At 39.1% G+C, this 24698-nt stretch overlaps 1 protein-coding gene across 3 annotated transcripts in view; it reads left to right on the forward strand.

Moving 5' to 3' along the window:
• The window catches only part of ARHGAP10 (Rho GTPase activating protein 10), a 255985-nt gene that overhangs the window by 162298 nt on the left and 68989 nt on the right, over positions 1-24698 (forward strand). For all 3 annotated transcript variants that reach the window (XR_013345940.1, XM_077815354.1, XM_077815355.1), the window contains 4 exons: positions 4222-4309; positions 7575-7633; positions 10528-10633; positions 11280-11439. Coding sequence is in view for 2 of the 3 variants with exons in the window: in XM_077815354.1 (XP_077671480.1) it covers positions 4222-4309; positions 7575-7633; positions 10528-10633; positions 11280-11439 (413 nt within the window). In the remaining variant the exon portion in view is untranslated. The remainder of the gene's footprint in view (positions 1-4221; positions 4310-7574; positions 7634-10527; positions 10634-11279; positions 11440-24698) is intronic.

Here is a 24698-nt window from a genome sequence, read left to right on the forward strand (position 1 = left end):
GCTTGTTTGCAGTTTGCACCAGGCTCTTCTCCAGAACCATGCATGCTCCATCTGTGCTGATAACACAGTGTTCTTTGGCACAGAAAACTGGAGGAAACCAGAAAGTGAATTCATTTCATTACCCCAGACATTATGTGAATGACAAAGCGCTTTTATATTATACACTGCTGTCAATTCAGTGCCACCTGTAAGCCTTTTTTTTTTTTTTTTTTAAAGCAGGCTGTCTCTTCAGGAGTGATGATAAGACTTCAGGCTTGAGGGCCTGTATGTCATATCAATCTGTCATAATGACCTTGCTAAATATTAATTTATATGATGTCTTACTTTAATTAATCAATATTAACAATGCCCTGAGGTACTCTGTCAATGCATGTAAACTTGTCTGTATTTTAAAGCGTTGTAACAAGAAGGGAGTGTTAGGAATCATAAACCAAAATTAATGTAAACAACCAACACACAACAGATTCTGATGGCTGTTTAGCTGTGTTGGAATTAAAGACTCAGTAAGCAATAACCTTTTTTTAGCCATTAGCCATGGGAACAATTACCTGTCATCAGTTGAAGAACCTCGTTAGAATGCATTTGCTACCATGGGCGGTTTTTGTTTTTCTACTCACTGGTTTATCTAGGGTGTGCAGTTTTGGCAGTCAGATTTTCCTCTTTACCATTAGTGGTTCCAAATTAAATAGACTCAGGTTCCAGTGGTTCAGTAGCAGCTGGAAGAGATTAATGGGGATTCCAGCATCTGCTTTTACTTAATTTTTAAATTAGAAACACTTTTTTGCTCCTTTCCAAGATTCATGTAATGATTGGGAATTGAAAGATTATACTAATGTCAAGACAGCAAGAAACATCAACTAGAGAACATGTAATGTTATAGTCAGGTGCCCCTCCCCTCTCCCAATAGTTCACTGAAAGTATCATGATGTGATCCTGCTTGCATACTTATTTTTATGTGGTCTCAAGGGAGATTAGAGAAGGGTTTCTGTTTGTTATATAGTGCAGAAGGATCTAAAACATCTGATTAATCTATACCCCGTTGTATCTGAGTTTAAATATCCTTGATAAAATCCTCCTTCCAGTGTCATTAAAAATAAAACAGAACCCCATCTCTGATTGTCTCTGATTTAACTTTCAGGGTATTCACTTTTTTTTTTATAAGATCTCAAAGAGTTTTCAAGCTACTTTTATGTGTCATGGGCCATCCGATGTGTGTGGTCCAGAATGCAAAAAGATGAAAATAGACTTCAGATGCTAGGAATGGGTGTTGATAGTATATAGCCTTTTTGTCTCTTTTTGGAAAAGACATAAAACCAGAAGCAGCATAGTGGTGTATTGAAGGAGGGTGGAAAGACCTTAATTATGGGCCGGTTTCTGTAATACCTTATTCTCAAGGAGTCCCACCTGCCAGAGTAAAAATTTGTGGAATCAAGCCTTTCTTATGATCATAAATGAAATTCAGTTAAAGCAAAAAAATGCAGTTCTGTAAAACATAACACTATGTTCATTCTGTATTTGACTTACTTCTTGAATTTGTCTGTAACCTGTATAGGGCCTTGTTGTTCTGCTTTTCAGCAATAGTTTTGTTGAAATATGAATGACAAAGGATAACATTTTGTAAACAAAGGTCTCATTTTTGCATGAAATGGATATTAAATTAATCTTCTAACTTATTATAAACACAGAGTCCCCAGTTTGAAGGTGTCAGGAGTCTCAGTCTTAAGCCTTTCAGACTGCACTGTTGTAGTGCAGCCAGCAGAATACTCAGTTCCACTCGCTACTTTGTGTATGATTCACAGAATAAATAGTGTGTTATTTAAGTGCAACAATCTACAAAGAAACATGTTTTATAAAGTGACTTATGATGAGGTGACTGTTAAAGTCTTGTATATTCTATTGATGGGTTCAGTTTTGACTTCTGACAGTGACTATCATGAAAAATGCCAGGCATCATATTTCATAGAAAAGAATTTTGCAAATCCACCTACATTTTAAAACAGCTGTGAAAGTTACTGCTCTGAATCTATTGTTTACCCTATTTTATATACAGCGTATTATAATACATTTAAACTCTCAAAGTGGCCATATTAAAATCAAAACTAGAAATAAAGCTGCTCCTCCTAACCTAGCTCAGTAAGCCCAACTGGTTTGTAACCCTATTTCCATAATATCAGAAATTTTTGGAGATTTAGAGCTGAATTTTCAATAATTTTTTAAATTTGCACACCTTTATTTGTGTGCACACAAATATTTGCAGCTGCCATTCTTGTGTGTACATTTAGTTTTTGCATGCACAAACAGTTGTGTGTGCAAAATTGCCAGCATGAATGCCGAAATCCTATTGAGACCCCTTAGCAAATGTGATTCTTAAATGTTTAGGACACAGTGGAACGTAGAAGTAAAGTAGAATAAAGGAAACTGTTTAAATAAAAGACAACGGGCAGAACCAGAGAGTCAAAAAAAGTGTTTGATCTCCATTTTTTTTTGTAGTCTCACTGTCTGTTTTTTGGGGTGGGGCTAATAGGAGGGTAATCTTTGAAAAGTTCTAGTGTTTTGCTCCGGGGTGAATAATGGAATTCTTTCCCACAAATTTTACTATTTTTAAAAAGCAAAAATACTTTCTAATATTTTAAGGATGATTATTCACAGTGTTTTCTGAAGTATGAATTTCAAATATGTCATTAACAAATTCCACACAACCAAGTGCACCTTCTGATTTTGAAGGAGAGTCAGTGATGATTGAGGAGTTATTTGAAAACAGTGAAAATTTAATAGTGGATTACTAACATAGTCACTAGAGTCATTAGTTTCTGATGTGACAGCTGCTTTTTATTCCATGAAGTTAGTAAAAAGATTTTCTTCTCAGTGGAAAGAATGTGATTCTCAGAGCACAGGAATATGTTGGAAAAAAGAAAATAAAAGGCTCCATTTAGACAGTGTTCAGGTTTTTGGTTGATGGTTGGCTGGTAGCAAGTTGACAGAAAATGTTATCTGACTGGTATTTTAAAATAAGATTTAAATAATTGATTTAATGAGAGAGAATATTCAGTTACAGAAATAATTGGTTGGCACAGTCTTTAGAACATAATTATTTAGTCCCAGTTAGAAAGGACTGCACCTTTAATCAGGGTGCCTAATTTGATTTTTTAAATGTATCTGTCGTTTGTCCAACAAGCACAGTAACAAATGAATTCTGAATTGTAGGAACTGATCAAAATGTAATCCACGTTAATTACCATTGTTATAGTTTATTGCATGTTGCTGTCAGTGATTGTAATCAAAAAATGTTAAAGTGCTTAAAGGCACAAGACAATTGGCTATCATTTTATTTGTTCCTCAGTGGCTTTTTCTTTAAAGTGAGTTTGATCTGCATCTTTTCATGAATATTCCCATATTGAAAGCTCCCTGCCTCTTCTAAATAAGGGAGTTTGGAAATACCCCCTTCTATAAAGACAGGTTTCAGAGTAACAGCCGTCTTCGCAAAAAGAAAAGGAGTACTTGTAGGGAGAGTGGTCACTTTGGATAAGCTATTACCAGCAGGAGAGTGAGTTTGTGTGTGTGGTTTTTGGAGGGGGGTGAGGGAGTGAGAGAACCTGGATTTTTGCAGGAAATGGTCCACCTTGATTATCATACACATTGTGAAGAGAGTGGTCACTTTGGATGGGCTATTACCAGCAGGAGAGTGAGTTGGGGGGGGCGGGGGGAGGGTGAGAAAACCTGGATTTGTGCTGGAAATGGCCCAACTTGATGATCACTTTGGATAAGCTATTACGAGCAGGAAAGTGGGGTGGGAGGAGGTATTGTTTCATGGTCTCTGTGTGTATATAATGTCTTCTGCAGTCCCCTTCTATAAAGAAATTTCAAATGAAGCCTAGTTTAATTGTATTGTTCACTAAGGAGAGAAAAATCAGTGAAATAGTTTTAAAAGCACTTATAAGTAAATTTTCAAAAGAGACGGGTGTGTATTTTGGATTTGAAATGCTACTTCCGTTTTAATATTAAGAGGTAGAGGACAATTTTGGATTTAAACTAACAAACGTTTCTAAATTATTGACTCCAAATTTGATATTCTTCCATTCAGGGACCTTGCATTGTGTTGTTTCCTTTAGGATTATTATAATAATGTCTGATTTCACAGATTCTGCCATGAATTTAACTTTGATAAAATCTTTTATGTATGTATAGATTTAGATTTCTTTTTCCTTTATGGTCATTTGCTAGATGCAAAAACCTGCAGTGAAACTGATCTGGAAAACTCTACAGATTGGGAAGTGAAGACGATTACTAGTGCTATGAAGCAGTACCTGAGGTAAGGGTCCATGTGTTAACTATTCATAATTGAACTCTAATTACCACAGATTGATGACAATGATGTTTTATTGTTGTTTTGGTTACTCGTATTTACTATTGTTTGGATGGAAGTCTACACTGACTACAAATCCACATATTTATTTAAGGCACTATATTTGCTTTGGGGATGGGGGTTTCATAATTTCACAAAGAATGGATTAAGGTTAGTGACTGGCAAACTTCAAAATGTTCAGAGGGCATAAACACTTAAGTGTTTGGCTGATTCTCTAGAAATCTTGGGTCTGCAGAATTGGCCTTTCTTATAAAATTTGCTGATTCCAATTGGGTTAGGCTGTTCAACAGTATTTCTTGCTTAGGGTACTTTGGTAGAGCTGGTCCAAAAAAGGAGGGGGGAAAAAATCACAAAAATATCATTAAAAATAATTTGAAATGATGTTTACATTTTGAAATCTGAAAAATGTGACTAGCTTTATATTTTGCTACTTCTCCTCCTGGTCCCAAGGAGCTGTAAGTTGCCAGGAGAAAAAGTAAGAGAAGTGCATCTTTAGAGGTTTGGGTCTGTTCTGTGTGCAAACCACTTTTCTGGTTCCCTGTTGAGATATGCAGCTGAATTATGTAAGAATATACATCTTTTTGTGTGTCCATTATGGTTTAATATGAACAAAACATTTTTGTTTTGTTTGTTTTTTCTTGAAACCTAAACAGCGCTGGGTTTTCAGTGATGAAAATCCATTTAAATTCAAATTTAAAATCTTGTATATTAATTTTCCTGGTATCAATAAAGTGAACTAAAAAAATATGAAGGAATTTTTAAGTATCAAGCTTGGCTCTTGAAGTATAGCTTATAGACTTCAGGGAGGAGAAAAAATATTTATTTAAATGAACAAAATAAAATAATATTGCTGATCCATAAGATCCTGATATTTTCTAAAGTAATTTTAAAACATGAATAAAGTCAACTCAATATACTTGACTTTTTAAAAAATGTTTGTCAAATTTTTCTGTAGTTGCTGTTATTTAATAAGAATTTTATTAGTTGATGGACAATATTTTTTATATGCAAATAACAATTCTAAGACATTTTAAAGGGGCATGATTTTCAGATGGTAGGTACTCAATACTTCCTGGATATTAGACCCCTTAATCCCTAAAAGCTAGAAAGCCAAAAATCGAGGCATCGTAAATCACTAGTCAGTTTTGAAAATTATGGCTATCAGCTCTCCAGCGCTTCCTGAAAGAAAAAAGATACTGTTGAAAAAAAAGTCTCTCTTTCTGTAACCTGAATCCTACAGTCCTTTGTGCTTACATTGTGACTCGCTAACCAGCGCAACTCAAATAGAAAATACTTGCAAAGAACTGTTGTGATCAGTTCATAGTTAACTGAATTTACAACAAAAATTCATAAAATATTTATGTTCAAATAAATTAAAGGAAATGATGATTTGTTCTTCAATATCTATGAACCAAAAAGAAGGCATATTAATGGATAGACTACAGTGAATTATTCATTTAACTCTAGCATAGAGGGTTTTATATATTCCCTTGCATCTGATGTAAAAAAATATTCTGCTGCACTTCCTTATTTTTAAATAAAGGCATCTGGCCACCTGACTCTCTCTACCATCCCTGCCTTGCAGGAAGAAAGATGAGATGCAATGGATGTGGTTTAATTGGCCCACAACTTTATTCACTTAAAATATCTGGGAATATCCAGCAATAAATTGTACAGTGCAGATCATCATTCTTTCCTTTATTGTTTTCACCTAAATGGGAGGTCAGCTGTCAGCCCTCCCCCTTTCCAGCCTGGACACAGCCAAACTGTGTCTAGGACCCTATCTCCCTCTTCTTGTACGAGTGTTAGGAGTGGTAGAAAAAGTGGGCCGTGTGTGTGTCTTCTACCAGATGTTAGAAACCACAAACCCAGCTTCCTTAGGGGATGCATTCCCTAGTCTACTTCCAAGTGGTGGGTGGGAGACTATTGTCCGGCTTGTTGGGGGAGAAGGTATAGCACTTCCCAGCTAGGAGAGTGAGCAAGACTCAGAAACAGTTGCAAAAGTGGGGAGTGGGTCAGCATGGTGTGAGTCATCCTCAGGGACTGGAAGGTCTGGAGAGTTCAAGTCCTGGTAGGAGAAGCCCCTTTTCTCTGGATCAGGTAGAGCACCCACCCTCCCTCCCCGTCAGATGGCAAAATGCCAGGTTTAGTCAGGACCTGCTGTGGGCATCAGGCGAGCTGCTCCTTTCTGAGGGGCTGGGAAGGAATTTCCCCCTCACCACCAGATTGGCCTAGGTGGAGTGGGGTTCTTTTGCTTTCCCCCCAGCAGGTTTAGGGAGGGCTTTGTTATGGTGAGTAGGGAAGGGAGTTAGGCTATGATGTTGCAACTCATCATGTAAGTGTGGGGCAGATGTCTAGTGCAGGTACGCCACAGGGAAGTTACACAATGACCAGATATATGGCTTTATGTAGCCTACCTTAACCCTCATTTGAGGTAGGGCGATGGTAAGGTCCTAGCAAGGCAAAAAAACCCCACTCTGACTTGGCCAATCGGGTGAGGAGTGAAAAATTCCTTCTCAGCCCTGAAATAAAAAGGTGACTAGTTCAGTGCCCCGGCAGATCATGAAAAAAAGTAGTTCTGTTCTAATCCCATTGGTGGGAAGGTGGGTGTTACTATCCCATGATTGATAAAAGTAAGGGCTTCTTCAGGAATGCACAGGATATGACACCCCGCCCCCAGGGATGGCGGGGGGCGGAGAGGGGTGCAACTGGAGTGGATACGTGTTCGGCCACATCCTGTTCCTCCCTTACCTCCGTTTAAATAAGTTCCTCCTCCCCACCCTTGTAACCCAATTGTACAGGGGTCTCTTAAAGGGGACACAGACCCACAACATTCACTTGCAGTGAGCACATTTTTAAAAGAAACTGATGAACAATTAGTTACACGGCATGCCTATATTTTCATGTGTAAGGCAATCTCAAAATGTACGGAAGGTGTTTATACTGTATTTGAGGCTTCACTTCAACTGGTGGAGTTTAGGTCTTGTGTTTAACCATGTTGTTTCCCTAGGATTGTGCTCTTATATGTCACGCTTCAGTTTGTATTATAAACCATTGAAATGCTTCATGCTGCCCCCACCGGGGGCTCTCCCCAGTGGAAGGTAACACTGCTTCATATTGAAAGACTTTACTGCTCGGAATAAATACAAATAGAAACAAATGTACATGAACTTAGTGTATTTAGTGATTCCATGTCTTCTTTGTCTTCCAGAAGTCTTCCAGAGCCCCTAATGACGTATGAGTTGCATGGAGAGTTCATCATTCCTGCCAGTAAATATTTGACTACAGTTCAAATAGAACTATTTTATAATAGCACTGTTCTAGCACTCAGGAGCAGACATTGAAAATGTAGTCTCAAATAAATTGCTCATTTCAACTGAATAAATAACAGAGGTATAGGAAAAAATTGTAACCTTTTAAAAAAGAAAGTTGGGGATATTAATATGAAGTTAAATTGGGGTATGCCATCAATGCAATATCTATAGATATAGCATATAGAGATCTATATATGTGTAAGCATATAAACCTTCATAGATACATAAATGCACTGTATATTGATAGACTCAATGGGGCAAGTTTTTGCTTGGCTTAGTGCACTTCCCTCTGTTTTGATTTATATGAATTTTGTAGTTAGAATTTTAAAGTTCTGGATTTATTTCCTATATCAGTTATACCACAGTGAATATTATATACCCAGTTTTCTTGCAGTAGTTTGGGATGGCAATATTTCCATCTCGTTAAGCCATTTATAAAGAAATGAAATTTAGTAGGATACAGTATGCTTGGGGTGGGGGGAAAGAGAACATGCTCCCTTGGATCATAAAAGTGACTGCCACTTGATCCTTGTTTTCAGAGCCACCTCTCTGGGAGGCCTGTATCCAAGCTGGGCTAAAGGTGCCTTGTATATTACTAGAAGAAGGGAATGTAAAGGCCAAATTAAAGTAGTTAAAGTAAAGTTAAAGTAAAGATGTAGAGAAGGTAGAGCAGCAGTTGTAGTTCAGCTGCATGATTTCTAATGTAAATGGAATTGTCTGAGGAGTAGAAATTGCATAAGAAAAAATGTTGGCAGAATAGCCAACAAATATTTAGCTGATTTGCTTTCCAGCCTGTGGCACTTCTGGCAATCCATGAGAATTGAAGTTAAAGTAAAATTTTGAGGACAATTGTTTTATCTTGTTGGCTAGTATTAAAGACTGGCAAAAACAGCAGAATGCTAGTTTCTAGTCCTTGCTAGAGTATTTTCATATTTCAAAAAAGAGAGAGAACTTTACTGAACAGGTTTAGGTGTATGTGTGTGTGTATATATATATATCTATCTATTTGCTTACTCCGTCATTGTGGTGATTGGATTTGATAAAACTAGATGTTTTTTCGCAAAATTCACAAGTGGCAACAAAGAGGAAATATTTTCTGACCTAGTACATAGTTAGCCTTGAAATTCACTGCCATACAATGTAATTGAGGTGAAGGGCTTAGTAGAATTCAAGACATTTACATAAATAATGAGTACATTCAGAGTTACCTGAGATAGGATTTAAAATATTCCCTTTCCCCAAAGGAGATAACAGTATAAGTTTCTGTATTACCCTCCCCCGCATTTTATTAAGGTCTACTGGAAGATGTTTGTTTACTGGTCTTAAGAATACAATATCCACAAGTACTAAAAAATTGCATAAGCCCACATGTGCAATGGCTAAACTTGTCAAGCAAGGAGAAGAAACTTGAACAACACAACATTAATTTCAGCCAGTCAGTTCTTTTTTTAAAAAAGCTTCCAAGTATCTTTCTAACCTAAGGTATAAAAATGTAGTAGATAATAAGGAATGGGCTGTTATTAAATTGCAGCAGAGCGTACTCCACCCCATTTTCTTAACAAGTATTGATTGAGGCAATCAGAAGCCCTTGACTGTGACACATAACACATTTGATGAAGCGTCACTTCATCTGACATTCAGGATTCCATGGTACTCTGAAGGACTTTTACTTTGAAGAGAGTTTGATTGTTTTTTGGGGGGCTCTCTGAATTCGGCTGATCAGAAGTAAAACTGTTGGCTTGCTGGTGGCATTTTCCTCAGTAAAGTTCCACCAAGTATGTTCTCTACCAAAAATATTTCCAAAGCTATTAAAAGAAACACCTAAGAGAAATGGCTTTTTTTTTTTTTTTTTTTTACAGTAAATACTTAACATCTGGAATAAATTTAGGATAGTGCTGTCAGAGCAGTAGTATTAATTTCAGAACTTCTCAGGTTCACTGTGTCCTAATGCCCATAATAGTTTTCTGTTATGTACCGTGTCTTCAGTACTAACTTACAAAAAGATATGGTTTTATATACACCTTACTGTAATCCATTCTTCAGACTTAGTTTTATTAAGCCAAACAATAATGTAAATTAAAAAAAGACTGATTTATTTTTTCACATTTTACAAATCTTTTTCAGCTATTTAATCCCAGTTGTGGCCTAAATTGTTTGTTTCTTTGCTATGTACAAGGAAGCCATTGCTTCTTGACACCCAACTGTGCTACCAGTTATAACAGTGAGAGAGAGAGAGTTGATATCAAGAATCCTTTATCCTGGTAATCTAACTCTGCAGCCTTATCAGGGTTATTGGCCTACATCTTAAAAAGGTGTTAGTTTTTCTCTTCTGAACCCTTTACTCCTCTCTGAATGTTATTTTCTGGTGCAGTTTCTAATGGAAGGTGTTCTGAAGCAGTGTCAACAGCTGTCTAGCACCAACAAAACTCAATGTAAATGATAAGGATAATTAATAAGCGATGTCAAAAGGATAAAGAAGCATCCTTTCACACTTGATTTTCACAATGAGATGCTGTAGCTAGTAACATGACCCCTTGCTTTGCAGTATTTTTCTAAGCATGTGTATGATGCAGTAGAATATCTGCATCTTTTTTTTTAAAATATAGATGAGCAGAAAGAGGCATCCATTTACAAGTGGATTGAAAATCACTTCACAAAATAAGAAATGGGCAGACAGTAGTAGAACAGGATGACTTGAAACACAATGTGCATGTATTCAATTCTGCTCTATTTGGAGATATCTAAGTACAAAACCAAAGTATGCGAGGAATGTTTTTTTTTGGGGTGGGTGTGTATGGGTGGGGCAGGATTTCTGTCTTTGAGATACAGTTACTTGTTTCTGTTATGTAGAAAGTGGCAGCCCTGAGTCCAGAGTTAATGCTATCCACTTCTTGGTTCATAAACTTCCAGAGAAGAACAAAGAGATGCTGGACATTTTGGTGAAACATTTAGCAAAGTAAGCACCATGGCTTCTTTTATTAACACCGCCCCCCCCTCCCCCCCGGCACAAAAAAAACCAAACAAAAACTATTTTATCTACAATTGGGCTCATTAACTGTGGTTGGATCCAAGGCTGGTCATGACGCTATTTGACACAGTACCAGGCACCAAACCTATGGAAGTAGATGAGAAGTTTGACTGTGTGTTTTGTGGAGAAGAGGGCAGAAATCTAATCTGTTAATGAAGTCATATAAGTATTTACTTAGCAATTCTGCCAGCAATTGAGGGCTTGATTGAAGTGAGAAAGTGAATTTATACTTTCTCTTTTTGCAAATTCTGGCAAAGAGAATACTAGAGGTTTGTTAGCAAAATTAGGTTGGTTTCGCACTTACCGAAGTCCAAGGCTAAGTGCATTGTACACATTTAAGTTCAATAAATGACGACTTTTGTTTCTTCTTAAAATGCAGATGGAAGAATGGGTTTCCTACTTTCCACAATTCAACATGGTTTTATTTGGAGAAACTTTGAACAAAATAAACTTCTAAAATATGGATTAGGGAAATGTAATGTTTTCATTTGTAAAGTATACTGCAGTTTCCAAGAGTATTGGCAAATTTTCATAACTTGTTTCCTGTTTTTTTCTTCCAATTCTTTTGAAAAAGCGTTGCAGACCATGCCAAGAAAAATCTAATGACTGTAGCAAATTTAGGAGTAGTATTTGGACCAACCTTAATGAGGCCACAGGAAGAAACTGTGGCAGCTATAATGGACCTAAAGTTTCAGAATATTGTGGTGGAAATCCTTATAGAAAACCATGAGAAGGTGAGACTCTGTGTGTGTTTAAAAATTTGCTTGATAGCATTATTATTATGCATAGAATATGGCATGACCTAAACATTACCTTTTATGGGCATATGATTTTACATATGTACATACAGATTTTTCACACGTGCCCCATTGCCCCCATAATGATCACTTTTGTGTATGTAAATTGACCTATCAACATACACATCAAGCACGTTCAGATGCATATTTACTCAGAATGCACTTACATCTGTGCTATTTGTATACACGTGAGTTTTCGTGAACACTTGCACATGCACAAAGAAAGGGGCTCCTTCTGTCTATTGGATATGACAGCAGACTGGAAGTGAGAGAACCTCTGCTCTGTTTTCAGGTTTGCCATTAATTGTGCCTGAACTTGGATATACCATTAACCTTTCTGTGCCTGTTTTCCTCAGCTGTAAAACAGGACTCATAGACTTTGAGTTTTACAGGAGGAAAGCACTGTTTGAGAGCTAGGTATCGATAATATTCTTATTTAAAAAATTCTAATTTAAAATATGTTTTCATTTTCTCAAGTCTGCTTTCTATTGTAAAAGTTACAATGGAAGCTGTTGCTGCCAGTTAAAGTACCCCACACAATGTTCTTCAGAGCAGACATTCGAAATATCATCTTGCATCCTCTCTTGGCTTCCCATCATTGCAGTCTAAACCCAGGGGTTCTGTTAGGCATCCCCTGCTTGACTTCCCCTTAGTGAGTCTTTTCAGCCTAGTTTGGCATCTTGAATTTAATTCCCCTTTTGTGAGGCCTCAGATGTCCTTCTTGGTTCTGTTGGGCTCCTCCTGGGTATAATTCCTTCTTGATTGGAGTGGTTGGGAGAAAAAGGTGGCAAATCCCAAGCCTTCCCACTCACATTGTCAAAATGAGCTGTCACAGTAGATTGTGCAGAAACTGGTATGATCACCTCTCTCTTCTTATGCTCTTTGAGCGGTGAAATAGTTAATACTTGAAATGTCAACATCATTAGCTATCTGAGTTAGACTCCGTTCAGATGAATGGGACAGCCTGCACCCCTTGGAACAATTGTTTCAGGTTCTGCAAAGGAACCCAAATGCAACACTTGGTTCATATTTTTTGAAGCTATCTCAGCAACTGTAACAACTATATATATATATATATTTAATTTATAGTTTAAATTCTGGAGACCAAAAATAAAAAGTCTTCCTGAAAAAGGTGCTGGTTTGCCATACTGTCACATAAAGGCTGAATCCAAGCCAGGGTCCATTTAATTCCTGTTTATCCAGATCCCTAAAAAACACATTATTGGCAAGCATAACACCAGGCTGGTTCTTTGCCATCTCAGCTGCTTATATTTTTTTAGAAACTGGACACTGGTTGAATGTTTGAACCAGCAATTGTTGTGGTTGTTCTTGTTCCCTGTGAAAAGAAGTGTAGCAGAGAAGTGGGGAATGCAGGGCTGGCCTTGCCATGAGGCGAACTGAGGCGGCCGCCTCAGGTGCCAAACTGGGGTGGGGCACCACTAGGACCCAGAGTGTAGAAAATTGTGTCTGCTCTGGTGCATATATATTCTCTCTGCTCTAGATGCACAGAGATGGTGGAGTGCTGTGCTGGAGGAAGGAGGGCACAAGAGACATAACAGGCAGGCAGGAGAAAAGGTGAGAGGGAATAACAGAAAGCAGCAGGAGCTGCAGGGAAAGAGAGGAGCGGGGAACCTCTTATGTACCTATCTAGCACCGCCAGGAGCCTGGATTGATTAACACCAGCTTCTCAGGGAGCTTTCTGTTTCCTGCTGCTTCTCTGAACCCATTTGAGGAGAACAGGCAGTCAACTGAAGTAGTAGGAGCCAGTTAGGCCCTTAAGATGCTGATATCTTCCTTCACTCAGGCCCTGCTACCAGCCTGCTTATTTGTCCCCTTCAGTTGAGTGTTGGGAGCCACTATAGCTGACACAGAACAGCAGTCATGAGTGAAAGAAGAAAACGCCCCTCTGGGGCAGCATTCAGAAAAAGAAAGCAAGCAAAGGAAGCTTTTCTATCTCAGCAGGAAGGAGCTCTCCTGAGATACATAGACACAAATGTTCATGGTGAGCCTTCTGGCCCCAGTGAGGATGTGAGTGGTGAGGAGATGCCTGATCTTCCAGTTAGTCAGAGTGCAGGTGACCTGGCAGCTACTGCAGCATCCATATCTCCATCTCAAATGGATATAACCATGCACATTCCTGAAGAAAAGTGTAGATCAGAGAAGAGTGTGGTGGATGCGCAAGAAACAGCTGCTGCTGAGTTTAGTTCCTTAAGTCTAGATGATCCAGGACTGTGGACCCACTTGAGCAGTAGCCTGAGGGACTTCCCTGTACTGCATGGGCCACAGCAAGTGAAAAACTTCATGTTCCCGAAAGACAATGAAAATAGAAGTTACCATCCAACACATTACTAGTGTGAAATCCCCAATGGTGACAAAGTGGAGAGGCCATGGCTTATGTATTCAAAACCCCAGAATGCTACATCTGTTTTTGTTGCAAACTCTTCCAGTCTAATGTTCCAGCCACATTGGGTTCTAAGGAGCAAAGGACTGGAAAAATCTGGCTAGAAATCTGGCATGCCATGAGAAGGCAGCAAATCACCAGAGAGCATTCCATAGGTGGAAAGAGCTTGAGATGAGACTAAGGTTAAAGGCACCATAGATGATCAGCTTCAAGAGAAGATTGCATCAGAGTCTCTTTACTGGCAAAATGGTCTAAAAAGGCTCATCGCCATTGTGAGAATGCTTGCTACCCAAACCCCATCACTGTGTGGCACTTCAGATCAGCTGTATGTGCCAACAATGGAAACTTCCTTAAAACTGTGGAGCTGATGGCTGAGTTTGATGCTGTACTCCAGGAACATCTAAGAAGAGTCACCACCCAAGAAATGTACATACACCACTACCTTGGAAAAACAATTCAAAATGAGATCATACAGTTACTGGCAAGAAAAGTCAAACAGAAGATTGTGGCAGATCTGAAGTCAGCAAGATATTACTCTGTTATTCTGGACTGCACACCTGACATCAGCCATATGGAACAAATAACTTTAATGGTGCGTTTTGTAACAACAACAGAACCTAGTGAAAATGCCCCTGCAATGGTGACTGTCAGAGAGCATTTTCTAGAATTTATTGACATTGATGATACTACAGGAGCTGGTATGACAAACGTGCTTCTTAAAAAACTGGAAGACACAGGAGTTGCGATAGCTGACATGAGAGGTTAGGGCGACGATGATGGTGCCAACATGAGAGGAAAGAACAGAGGAGTCCAGACACGGATCTGAGAGCTTTTTTTGTCCCAGACAGTTCTCATTCATTGAACTTGGTGGTCAGTAATGCAGCATCAGCTTCTAGTGAGGCTGCTGAATTTTTTAATGTAATTCAAAGCATCTATGTATTTTTCTCTGCATCAACTCAGCGACTGCAAATTTTGAAGCAACATCTGGGAACATCCTTTCTGACACTGAAACCACTGCTTGCCACATGATGGGAAAGTTGAGTGGAGGCAATAAAGCCTATCAAACACCAAATTGGGAAGCTAGATGATGCCATAGTTGCCATTATGGAGGATAATGCTATGACAGGAACTGTTCGCGGGAGAACAGTGGCAGAGGGAAATGGAATCACCAGAAACATACATAACTTCAAATTTCTGTGTGGCTTAGTGTTGTGGCATGACATACTGTTTGAAATAAATGTTGTAAGCAAGAGACTCCAAGATGTTGACCTTGATATATCTGGAGCAATGAAACAACTGGACAAAGCAAAGTCATACCTACAGTCTTACCGGTCAGAAGAGGGATTTCAAAACATTCTGAAGAGTGCACAGTAGTTGGCATAGGAACTTCACACTGAAGCTATTTTCCCACCCATTCAAGAATACAAGAGTCATAGAAGACAATGACATTTTGATTACGAGGCATGGGATAATCCCATAAGAGACCCCAAACAACAATTCAAATTTAATTCTTTAACCAGGTGTTAGAGTGTGCAGTACAGTCAGTTGAAGAACGTTTCATGCAGCTCGAGGAACACAGCAGCATAGTTGTGATGTTGTATAATATTCCAAAACTCCTCACTATACCTGAAGAAGACCTACACCAGCAATGCAGGGCACTAGTGACAGTGTTGACACATGATGACGTGCAATATTGATGCGAGTGATTTAGGTGATGAACTGAAAGCCCTTTCAAGATACATTTCAGCAGGACCAACTCCAAAGGCTGTTCTGGAATCTATGTGCACAAATAAGATGACCACCCTCTTTCCAAATGCTTTTGTTGCTCTGCGCATACTTCTAACACTTCCTGTAACAGTTGCCAGTGGAGAAAGCAGCTTCTCCAAGCTGAAGTTAATAAAAAGACATCTACGCTCCACAATGACACAGGAGAGGCTGGTCTGCCTTGCAACCATCTCAACAGAGCATGAGCTGGCCCAGAGTGTGGATCTTCAGCAGGAAGCAGTTCAAATCTTTGCAACCAAGAAGGCATGGAAAGCACCACTTTGATTATTCAAACAGATAAAAATGCCAGTGTTTACTATGCAGACAAGAAAAGTTACATTTGTTGTTCAGGCGTTTGAAGTTAAGTGTTACTTAAAATGTCTGAACAAGGCATTTTAAGTTGTTAGTTCTCCTTTATTGGGGTAGGTTTTAGAGTAGCAGCCGTGTTCGTCTGTATTCGCAAAAAGAAAAGGAGTACTTGTGGCACCTTAGAGACTAACCAATTTATTTGAGCACAAGCTTTCATGAGCTACAGCTCACTTCATTGGATGCATACTGTGGAAAGTATAGAAGATCTTTTTATACACACAAAGCATGAAAGATGGGTGTTTACCACTACAAAAATCCACCAATGTGATATATGCCATCATGTGCCAGCAATGCCCCTCTGCCATGTACATTGGTCAAACTGGACAGTCTCTATGTAAAAGAATAAATGGACACAAATCAGATGTCAAGAATTATAACATTCATAAACCAGTCGGAGAACACTTCAATCTCTCTGGTCACGCGATTACAGACATGAAAGTTGCGATATTACAACAAAAAAACTTCAAATCCAGACTCCAGCGAGAAACTGTTGAATTGGAATTCATTTGCAAATTGGATACAATTAACTTAGGCTTGAATAGAGACTGGGAGTGGCTAAGTCATTATGCAAGGTAACCCCTTGTCCGTCCATCTCCCCCCCCCCCCCAATGTTCTTGTTAAACCCTGGATTTGTGCTGGAAATGGCCCACCTTGATTATCATACACATTGTAAGGAGAGTGGTCACTTTAGATAAGCTATTACCAGCAGGAGAGTGGGTTTGTGTGTGTGTGTGGGGGGGGGGAGATGAGAAAACCTGGATTTGTGCTGGAAATGGCCCAACTTGATTATCATACACATTGTAAGGAGAGTGATCACTTTAGATATTACCAGCAGGAGAGTGGGGTGGGAGGAGGTATTTTTTCATGCTTTGTGTGTATATAAAAAGATCTTCTACACTTTCCACAGTATGCATCCGATGAAGTGAGCTGTAGCTCACGAAAACTTATGCTCAAATAAATTGGTTAGTCTCTAAGGTGCCACAAGTACTCCTTTTATTGGGGTAGGTAGCAGAGCAGTACCATGAGAGGAGTAGAACAGGAAGAAGGCAGAATTGAGACTTTTCAAAGTTTTGGCCCAAGCGAGGGAGTATGGAGTGTCATTTGAGCTCCTCGCCTCAGGTACCAAAATGTTGTGGGCTGGTCCTGGGGGAATAGAAAATACACCAAAGTGATACTGCATTAGCTTACACAACTCAATCTTTTATGCTTCCTTAGGATCTTGAAAGGGTTATCATTTATATATTTTTCTAAAGGGGCTTTTAGTTTCTACCATTACTTTTGCCAGCAAGGATCTACCTTTCCCACTGACCCTTCTCTGTTGTGCACAGTGTTGGTGTTGCCCAGACTGACAGGAATCTCCAAGTCTGGTGGAGAGTGGACTCAGTGTATGACAGCTAAATGGGCAGGCAGACCCCTGTAGGGGTGTCGCAGCCATTACGTAGTCAGACTAAACACATTTTCTTTTAAAAATGAATCTTCTTTCCTTGGCTCTCAACAAGTAGTTGGCAGTATAGGCCAACAGGTGTATTAGCAGCAAGGTGCTCATTTTTGCATAGATAGTCTTCTTAATAACAATACTTCTACATGTGTCAGACTTTCCATAGAGATTTACATTATTTTTATTTTATTTATAACCTTGGTAAAATCCCAGGAGACAGTCTGCCAGCTGTGGGTACAATCCTGGCATGTTAAACACGTAGAGATGTGACATTTCATTCAGCTGTAAATCTCGCTCCTTGCTAATGATTAGCAGCTTCTGCTTTAGAGACTCTAAAATTGTGATAGTAGCAATTCTGTAGGGTCAAGACTGAGGTGCAGGGAGACGTTTGAAGTAACACTTACCCAGCTGCTGCCGGCCACAAGGCATGCTTCTAGCGTTTCATAGAGAAACCATCCTCTCTTTGGCATCAAATTCGATTCAGTATTTAAAAACAGAACATAACTTCAGAAGTGAATAGTGAACCTATTTTTCTAGTCCAAATTCAATTGGTTCAGTAGGTTTTAGTCAGTGAACAAAGATAAAACTGCACCACCTTTTATGATGCTGTCAAGCTGTCATTAAACATCATTAACGTTCTCTAAGCAGCGCCGTATGGGCAGCTTTGTTGACAGATCGCAACAACCCATTCTTAGTAAGAGAAATAATGAGTTAGGTTACTAGCTTTGAAATAATGGTGCAGTAACAGCCATCATCACTCAACTGAATCCTAATTAAAGAACTTTATACAATTTATGTGTGAAGAAAACTGGCTCTGGATTTGCTCTGGAATAAGAATATATTGCTTAATCCAGAAGCTATTTTTGAAGCTTTGTTAAGTACATTATTTTCTCTTAGCTGGAAAACAATCACTGCAGCTTTCACCTTGTTTACAGACCTTATATGTATTTCCAAGTAGTGGTGGCAAGCCAATTATAGTAGCTTTGTAGCTGTGGGTGTAGCAAATTTAAGTAGACCAGTGCTGAGACACTGGAAGCAATGACTGCTGCAGCTACAGGAACCTGAGGGATCAGTAGCCGGCATTAGAATCAAAGTGAGGTTAAGGATACAAGGGGTGAATGGGGATTAAGGAAAGATGAGTTAAGTATTCATATTTGTCAAATGTAAATGGGTGTATTAGGGAACACTCTGCTTTTGACACTCTGGCATCTACCCCAGACACCAGCTGGTAGGACCAGCTGCAGAAGGCAGGGACCTTCAAACATTTAGAGAACTTTTTCTGGACTTCCTCTGTTCTGTGCTGATTCGCTATTTGCTTCAACCCTTTCTCTCCCCCCTCTCTCACAATAATTTCACCTCGTTTTCACTCTACACCTGCACTTCTAACCCTTTTCGCCCTTGTCCTGTCCCCCCTCATCCTCTTCAGTATCCCCTCTTCCTTCATGCTTATTTCTATTTATATTGCCACATAACGAAACCCACCACCCAAAAATCATGGAACTAATATGATGTTTGCTGCCATCACATTGTTCACTCTGCTTGTGTGTAACACATACCCTGTACCCCATGCTGTGCCTGTTTTGTCTGTAAGCTCTTCAGGGCAAGAACCATCTACTAGTTTGGGTTTGCACAGTGCCTTGCACAATAGTGCTCTGTTCTTGCTTGGTCCTTAGGTACTACTGTAATAAACATGACCAATAATAATATTAACCTTTCATGAAAGAGGCCGTGATGTGTGTCTCCTTTTATTTCTCTTGGAGGGTTAAAGACTATTATTTGACCTTTTCCCAGGAGTTTTAGTGGCCAGGAGTTCCTGGCAATAGTTGCCCTAATGGTCTCTGCTCCTGAGTGCCATTGGAGGTATAGGAACCTGCACTCAGGAAGACTATTCTTGCATTGCCTAGCAACATGAAGAGAGTAGACAACCTTGTCACCAAGCAGCATAATGTTTTGGCCTGTCATTGGAAAGACTGTCCAGTGAAATGAATGTAACCGTCACCATCCAAAAGTGTTACTTGTGTGCCATGGAGGCATACCTTAATGTGGAGTATTTTGGTTCCTCAACTCCAAAATAAGCTTCCGTTAAAAGAAAAAAAGTTGAAATAAAAAAAAAAAGTGAAAAAGAAAATACGACGGGAAAAATGCTGGAAAAGAGGAAAAATCTCAGTGGGAAGAGAATAATTAAGTTTAAGTATGGGGGAAGGATGAGAGGAGGACAGAATAGCAAGAAGAAATGGCAAAAACAGGAGGAAATGAAGATTACAAAGGAAAAAAAATTGAGAGACGGGCCAGACAAGAGTCCCATAAGGAAAGAAGGAAACCAGAGTCTACTAAGGAAAGAGTGCAAAGAGGCGAGGAGGAGTAAGGAAAGAATGAGACTCCTCCAAAGAATTTAGAAAATTTAAGTCCAGAGGCAAAAACTATCCAGAAATGTTCATTTTTAAAAGATAAAAGATTGCTGTTGGAAGAGTGAAGAATGTATTAATTCTTTTTCCTTCTTCGGCATTATAAATGTTAAGTTAACTGCATGTAGCTTAAAATGTATCTTTATATGTCGTTTTGTAGTCTGTTCATATGGGGAACTCATTAAAGTGAAGTACCAATATTTGAATGTATTTTCATCATTTAGGTGTAAAGTAGACATGTATTTTAAAATTAAAAGGTAGTTTAATATAGAGAAGTATTTTAATATTTTTATCTGTCAAGCTAGTAATTATTTCATATAATAAAACTTAGTACTCTTTTGTCTTAAAAGCACTCTGCAGACACTAATCTTCACAATAGTCATGATAGGGGTCAAGGAAATAGCCCCTTCTTACAGATGGGAAAACCAAAGCAGAGAGGTAAAGGTCTGCTCAAGACTGCAGAGTTAGTAAGGTGTGGCCACAAAGCAGCATGTTTAGCAACACTTCTAATTTCTGTTGACAAGTCACTGTTGCTGCAGAATGCTCAAGAATCTCTGGGACAGGGTGATAAAGCCATCTCTGAAGGCTCTTTCCTCCCTCAGCAGACTTCAAGGAGGAGTGGGGAGGCGGATCCTCAAAGAAGGGGAGGGAGGGAACCTTAGACTTAACAGACCTGTCTCAATGTTGGAAAACTTGATGTACCACCCAAGTCCCCTTTGCCATAAAGATTGGAATGGTGGACCAAGATATAGCATAAAACGTGGCAGAGCTTCTTGAAACAGCCCATTCTGAATGCCTCTTGCTCTGGCATATGCTCATGCACCCTGCTTCTGGTTAGGGAAGATTTTACAGCAACACTTGGATTTTAATCCATCCAAGCACTTAAGCTTATTCTTAGTGTTAAGCACATGAGTAGTCAGTACCATCAGTTGGACTATACGTGTGCTCAAATGCTTTGCTGGATTGGGACTCCGAAAAGCAACAAAAAAAATAATCCATGCTGTATCCTGGTGGAGGGCAATTTAGCAAGGAGTCCTCTACACTGGGCAGGGCATGGCTGGGTTTTTAAGTCCTTTCTCCATCCCAATAGATGGTTGTTGTACAGGGGGACCATGGTGGAAAGCAACCTCTGAAGACAGCCTCATGATGTAGCAATACATTGAAAACAAATCATTGCATTCATTTTTTAAAAAATCTTCTATTTTGTAAGTCTTAAAGGGTAGCTTATAATATAGTGGAGGCTGTGTATCTGATCTTGATCCAATTGTGCAACAGCTGCTGAGATCAAAAGGAACCAAGCACGGTTCTGGGTATTGTAGTACTTGGCTCCAAGAAAATAAAAATTGTGTAAATCATCAGATCAGTGTAAAAAAAAAAAAGTCTCAAGGTTTGAAAGCAGCTTGTCAAAACATTGACTACAAATGCATGCAATGCATGTGTGTATGGTCCATGCAGCATGGATGTAAGTGGACAATTCTTCTTTCTGTGTTTTCACATACATTAGATTACTGTGGAATACTTCTTTCAACTCCATATAAAATTTCCAAATGGAGTAGATTTCTGTTCTTTTTGAACAAAATGCAGCATTGACAAAATTCCTAGGCAGGCAAACAGAAATGAGAATAGTAAGTGGAATTCAAATGACTAATACTCTCTGTGGGGCTAGATGGCAAGGCTTGTTAAGATACTGACTTGCATGTGTTTAGCCTAAGGAGATCACTTTGGAGGGCTCCAGAAGGAATGCTGCCAAATGTATTTGGTAATAAAAGGAAATACCAAGTCAGGAAATTTGTCAGAAAATGCTCTATGAGAAAATGTAATCACAGCATTCTTGAAGATGTGAAAAAAGTTAAACCCTTCCATAGACTGAGCATTCCCTGGACTTATGCTCTGCTGCAGCTTCCCTTCATAAACAAAGTGCAGAATTTACAAGATTCCATCTTCTTGTTGTTTGTTGTCTAAACTGATCTAAATTACAAGCTGTCCAGTCTCAGGACTTGTCTTCACTACTGGGCTAAGTCGACCTAAATTATGCTACTCCAGCTACATGAATAACACAGCTGGAGTCAGCGTAGCTTAGGTCGATTTACCCAGTGTATTCCCTGTGCTGCGTCAACGGGAGACGCTCTCCAGTTGGCTTAGCTTACTCTTCTCAGGGAGCTGGAGCACCGGGGTTGATCGGAGAGCACTTTGCGGTCCATTTTAGCGGGTCTTCATTAGACCAACTAAATCGACCCCTGTTGTATCGATTGGAGAAGCGTTGATTTTCCCCACAGTGAAGACCAGCCCTCAGCCAAATGGGTGTGAGTACCTAATTTGTCCCAGTGTTTCTGCTTACGTTCTTCATGAATTCTAACCCACCTTTGCTTTATTGAAGTTGTCTTTAGAATCGTGTATAATCCATTTTAGCAGCATTTCCCACCTAGCACAGTCAATATGTATTGCTTTGGTCACAACAGTTGTTTATTTGTATTGTGAAAAGCAAAAGGAGTACTTGTGGCACCGTAGAGACTAACCAATTTATTTGAGCATAAGCTTTCGTGAGCTACAGCTCACTTCATCAGATGTAGCTCACGAAAGCTTATGCTCAAATAAATTGGTTAGTCTCTAAGGTGCCACAAGTACTCCTTTTCTTTTTGCGAATACAGACTAACACAGCTGTTACTCTGAAACCTGTATTTGTATTGTGGTCATCCCGTCTGTCATCAGTCAAGATCAAGGCCTTATTGCGGTAGGTGCTATACAGAACGTAATTAAAACATAGTCCCTGCCCCAAAGTACTTTCGAGCTAAGTGTAAAACAAATGACAAGAGATGGGTATAACAAATAGACTGGGGAGCATAAGATATGTATGTTTGTTAAGGAGTTCTGTAGTTGCACACTACAAACTGAATTAAAGATAAGAATCCTTATTGTTGCATGGAAGGAAAAATAGTAGCAGGATTCTTACTATGCTAGTCAAGACCTGTTACATATAATTCCACTCTCAAAGATCATACTTCAAACCATTTCATTCCCGTGTTTCATACAACTAAATCTTTGATGGATAGATTGAATGTTGCCTGTATTCTCCATGTATAATTTTTCACAGATGCCCGTGTTTCATTTTGGAGATCTATTTATCTATATTTCTCTCTCATCGCTAAAGATAAAATGGGGGAATTGCCTTGTTAGGTTTGGTGAAGCTATTCTTTGGCTACACCCTTGCTGAGTTTTACAACATTCCCTTTTATCTTTGCAGCTGCCTCTTATTCCCTTTGCCAAGAAAGAGACATTCACATTCTCTTCCGGAATTCTTTATTTGCTCTTTTAGTAACTATATGTATGTTTTATTTGGGAAAGCTGTGAAATAGAATTATGTTGAGTAAATCACCCTCTTGTTTAAAGGCATTAATTGTTCCTTTAAATCTCTCATAACTAAACAAGACATGTAGAGCCTGCTCTACGTGGCTGTGATTTAAAGAGAGACCCCTTCCTTTTATTTTTTAAATTCTCATTGATGCATTGATTCTCATTTAATTCTCATTCTAGTAGTAAAGGTACAGTAATGAGAAGGTGGATTTCTGCTCACACTATGGACAGATGTGTGGCTATTTCAATCCTGGCATATCAGTTGCTAACTCTGTCTCCTCCACCCTTCAAAGAATAGCAACAAAATTTAGTAGTTTAGTGCAGTCTGTTCATTGCTATCAGGAGCATTCATGTCGTGAATTGTTAAAATGTGGAACAAGATTAGGATACAGAAGAAGCTGCAGTTTTTGCACTACGAATGCTACTTTTAGAAAAGGCTGAGTCAGCAAACTCATAACTTGCAAGTGATCAGAGGACATAAGCTTTAACCTTGTTTCTCCCCTCCCCCTTTTCACAGCTGGCCTGTTAGACAGCAATCTCTTGTTTTAGAGTCTATGTATAGTTTCTGCATTATAGTACAAATATGAGCCACATAGTTTAAGGAGAAAGGCAGGCCAATTGAATGGTGTAAGAGTATACAGACACCATCATGTGGCACTGAAATTTTGCCCAACTGATAGCTCTTTTGGCAACTTGTCAGGAGCTCAAGGACATTGTATTAAGAGGAGCTGACAGCAGATGTTCCATTTTTAGTATGGTGTTGAGACCCATGGACTCCACAGGTCCCAGTAAGCAGCACTTCATCTGAATATGAGTGGCCAGGCTGCTGGGACAGATTCTCTTTAAACTGCATCTTTGTAGTGAAGATAAAGATGTGTGGGACTTCCTTTTAGAGCTCCATGGGCAGTCCTTGAAATACAGTGCTCTCAGTGTTGTCTGATTTATTGATTATATATTGATTATTATATTGCTTGCTTAAGAATTCTCATTTAGCATTCTGAGGCTTGATAGGTGCTTGTCCCAAGATCTGGCCCAATATTATTAAAATTACTGTTTAGTTGGGATGTGCATTATTGCAACACTTACAACTATTTATAATAGTTTTATGAATACAGTTAGCAAAGTTACAAACACTCTAACCCAGCAAGGTAAAAAGAGATGATACAATACACCTGAACATCCATATACTCTCACCATCCCTTGCAGAACAACCTAAAATGTTAAGTCATAATCTTCCTCCTCCTCATGTCCTTCCTCATCAGCACCACCAGTGGTTGTCCTCCTGGCATCTCCAAAGACACAAAGGCCAGGATATAGGTTTTATAATGTGTTATTTTAACACCACTAAACCTAATGCATATTCAGTAGGAGTTTCACTCCCTTTTCTTTATTTATAGTTCCTCTCCCTAACTCATGTTGGGGTGCCCTTCTCCCGTACGTTATTAATCCTTGTACCTCAATCTTATTA

This window comes from Eretmochelys imbricata, chromosome 4 (genome assembly GCF_965152235.1).
Source record: "Eretmochelys imbricata isolate rEreImb1 chromosome 4, rEreImb1.hap1, whole genome shotgun sequence".
Taxonomy (NCBI): domain Eukaryota; kingdom Metazoa; phylum Chordata; order Testudines; family Cheloniidae; genus Eretmochelys; species Eretmochelys imbricata.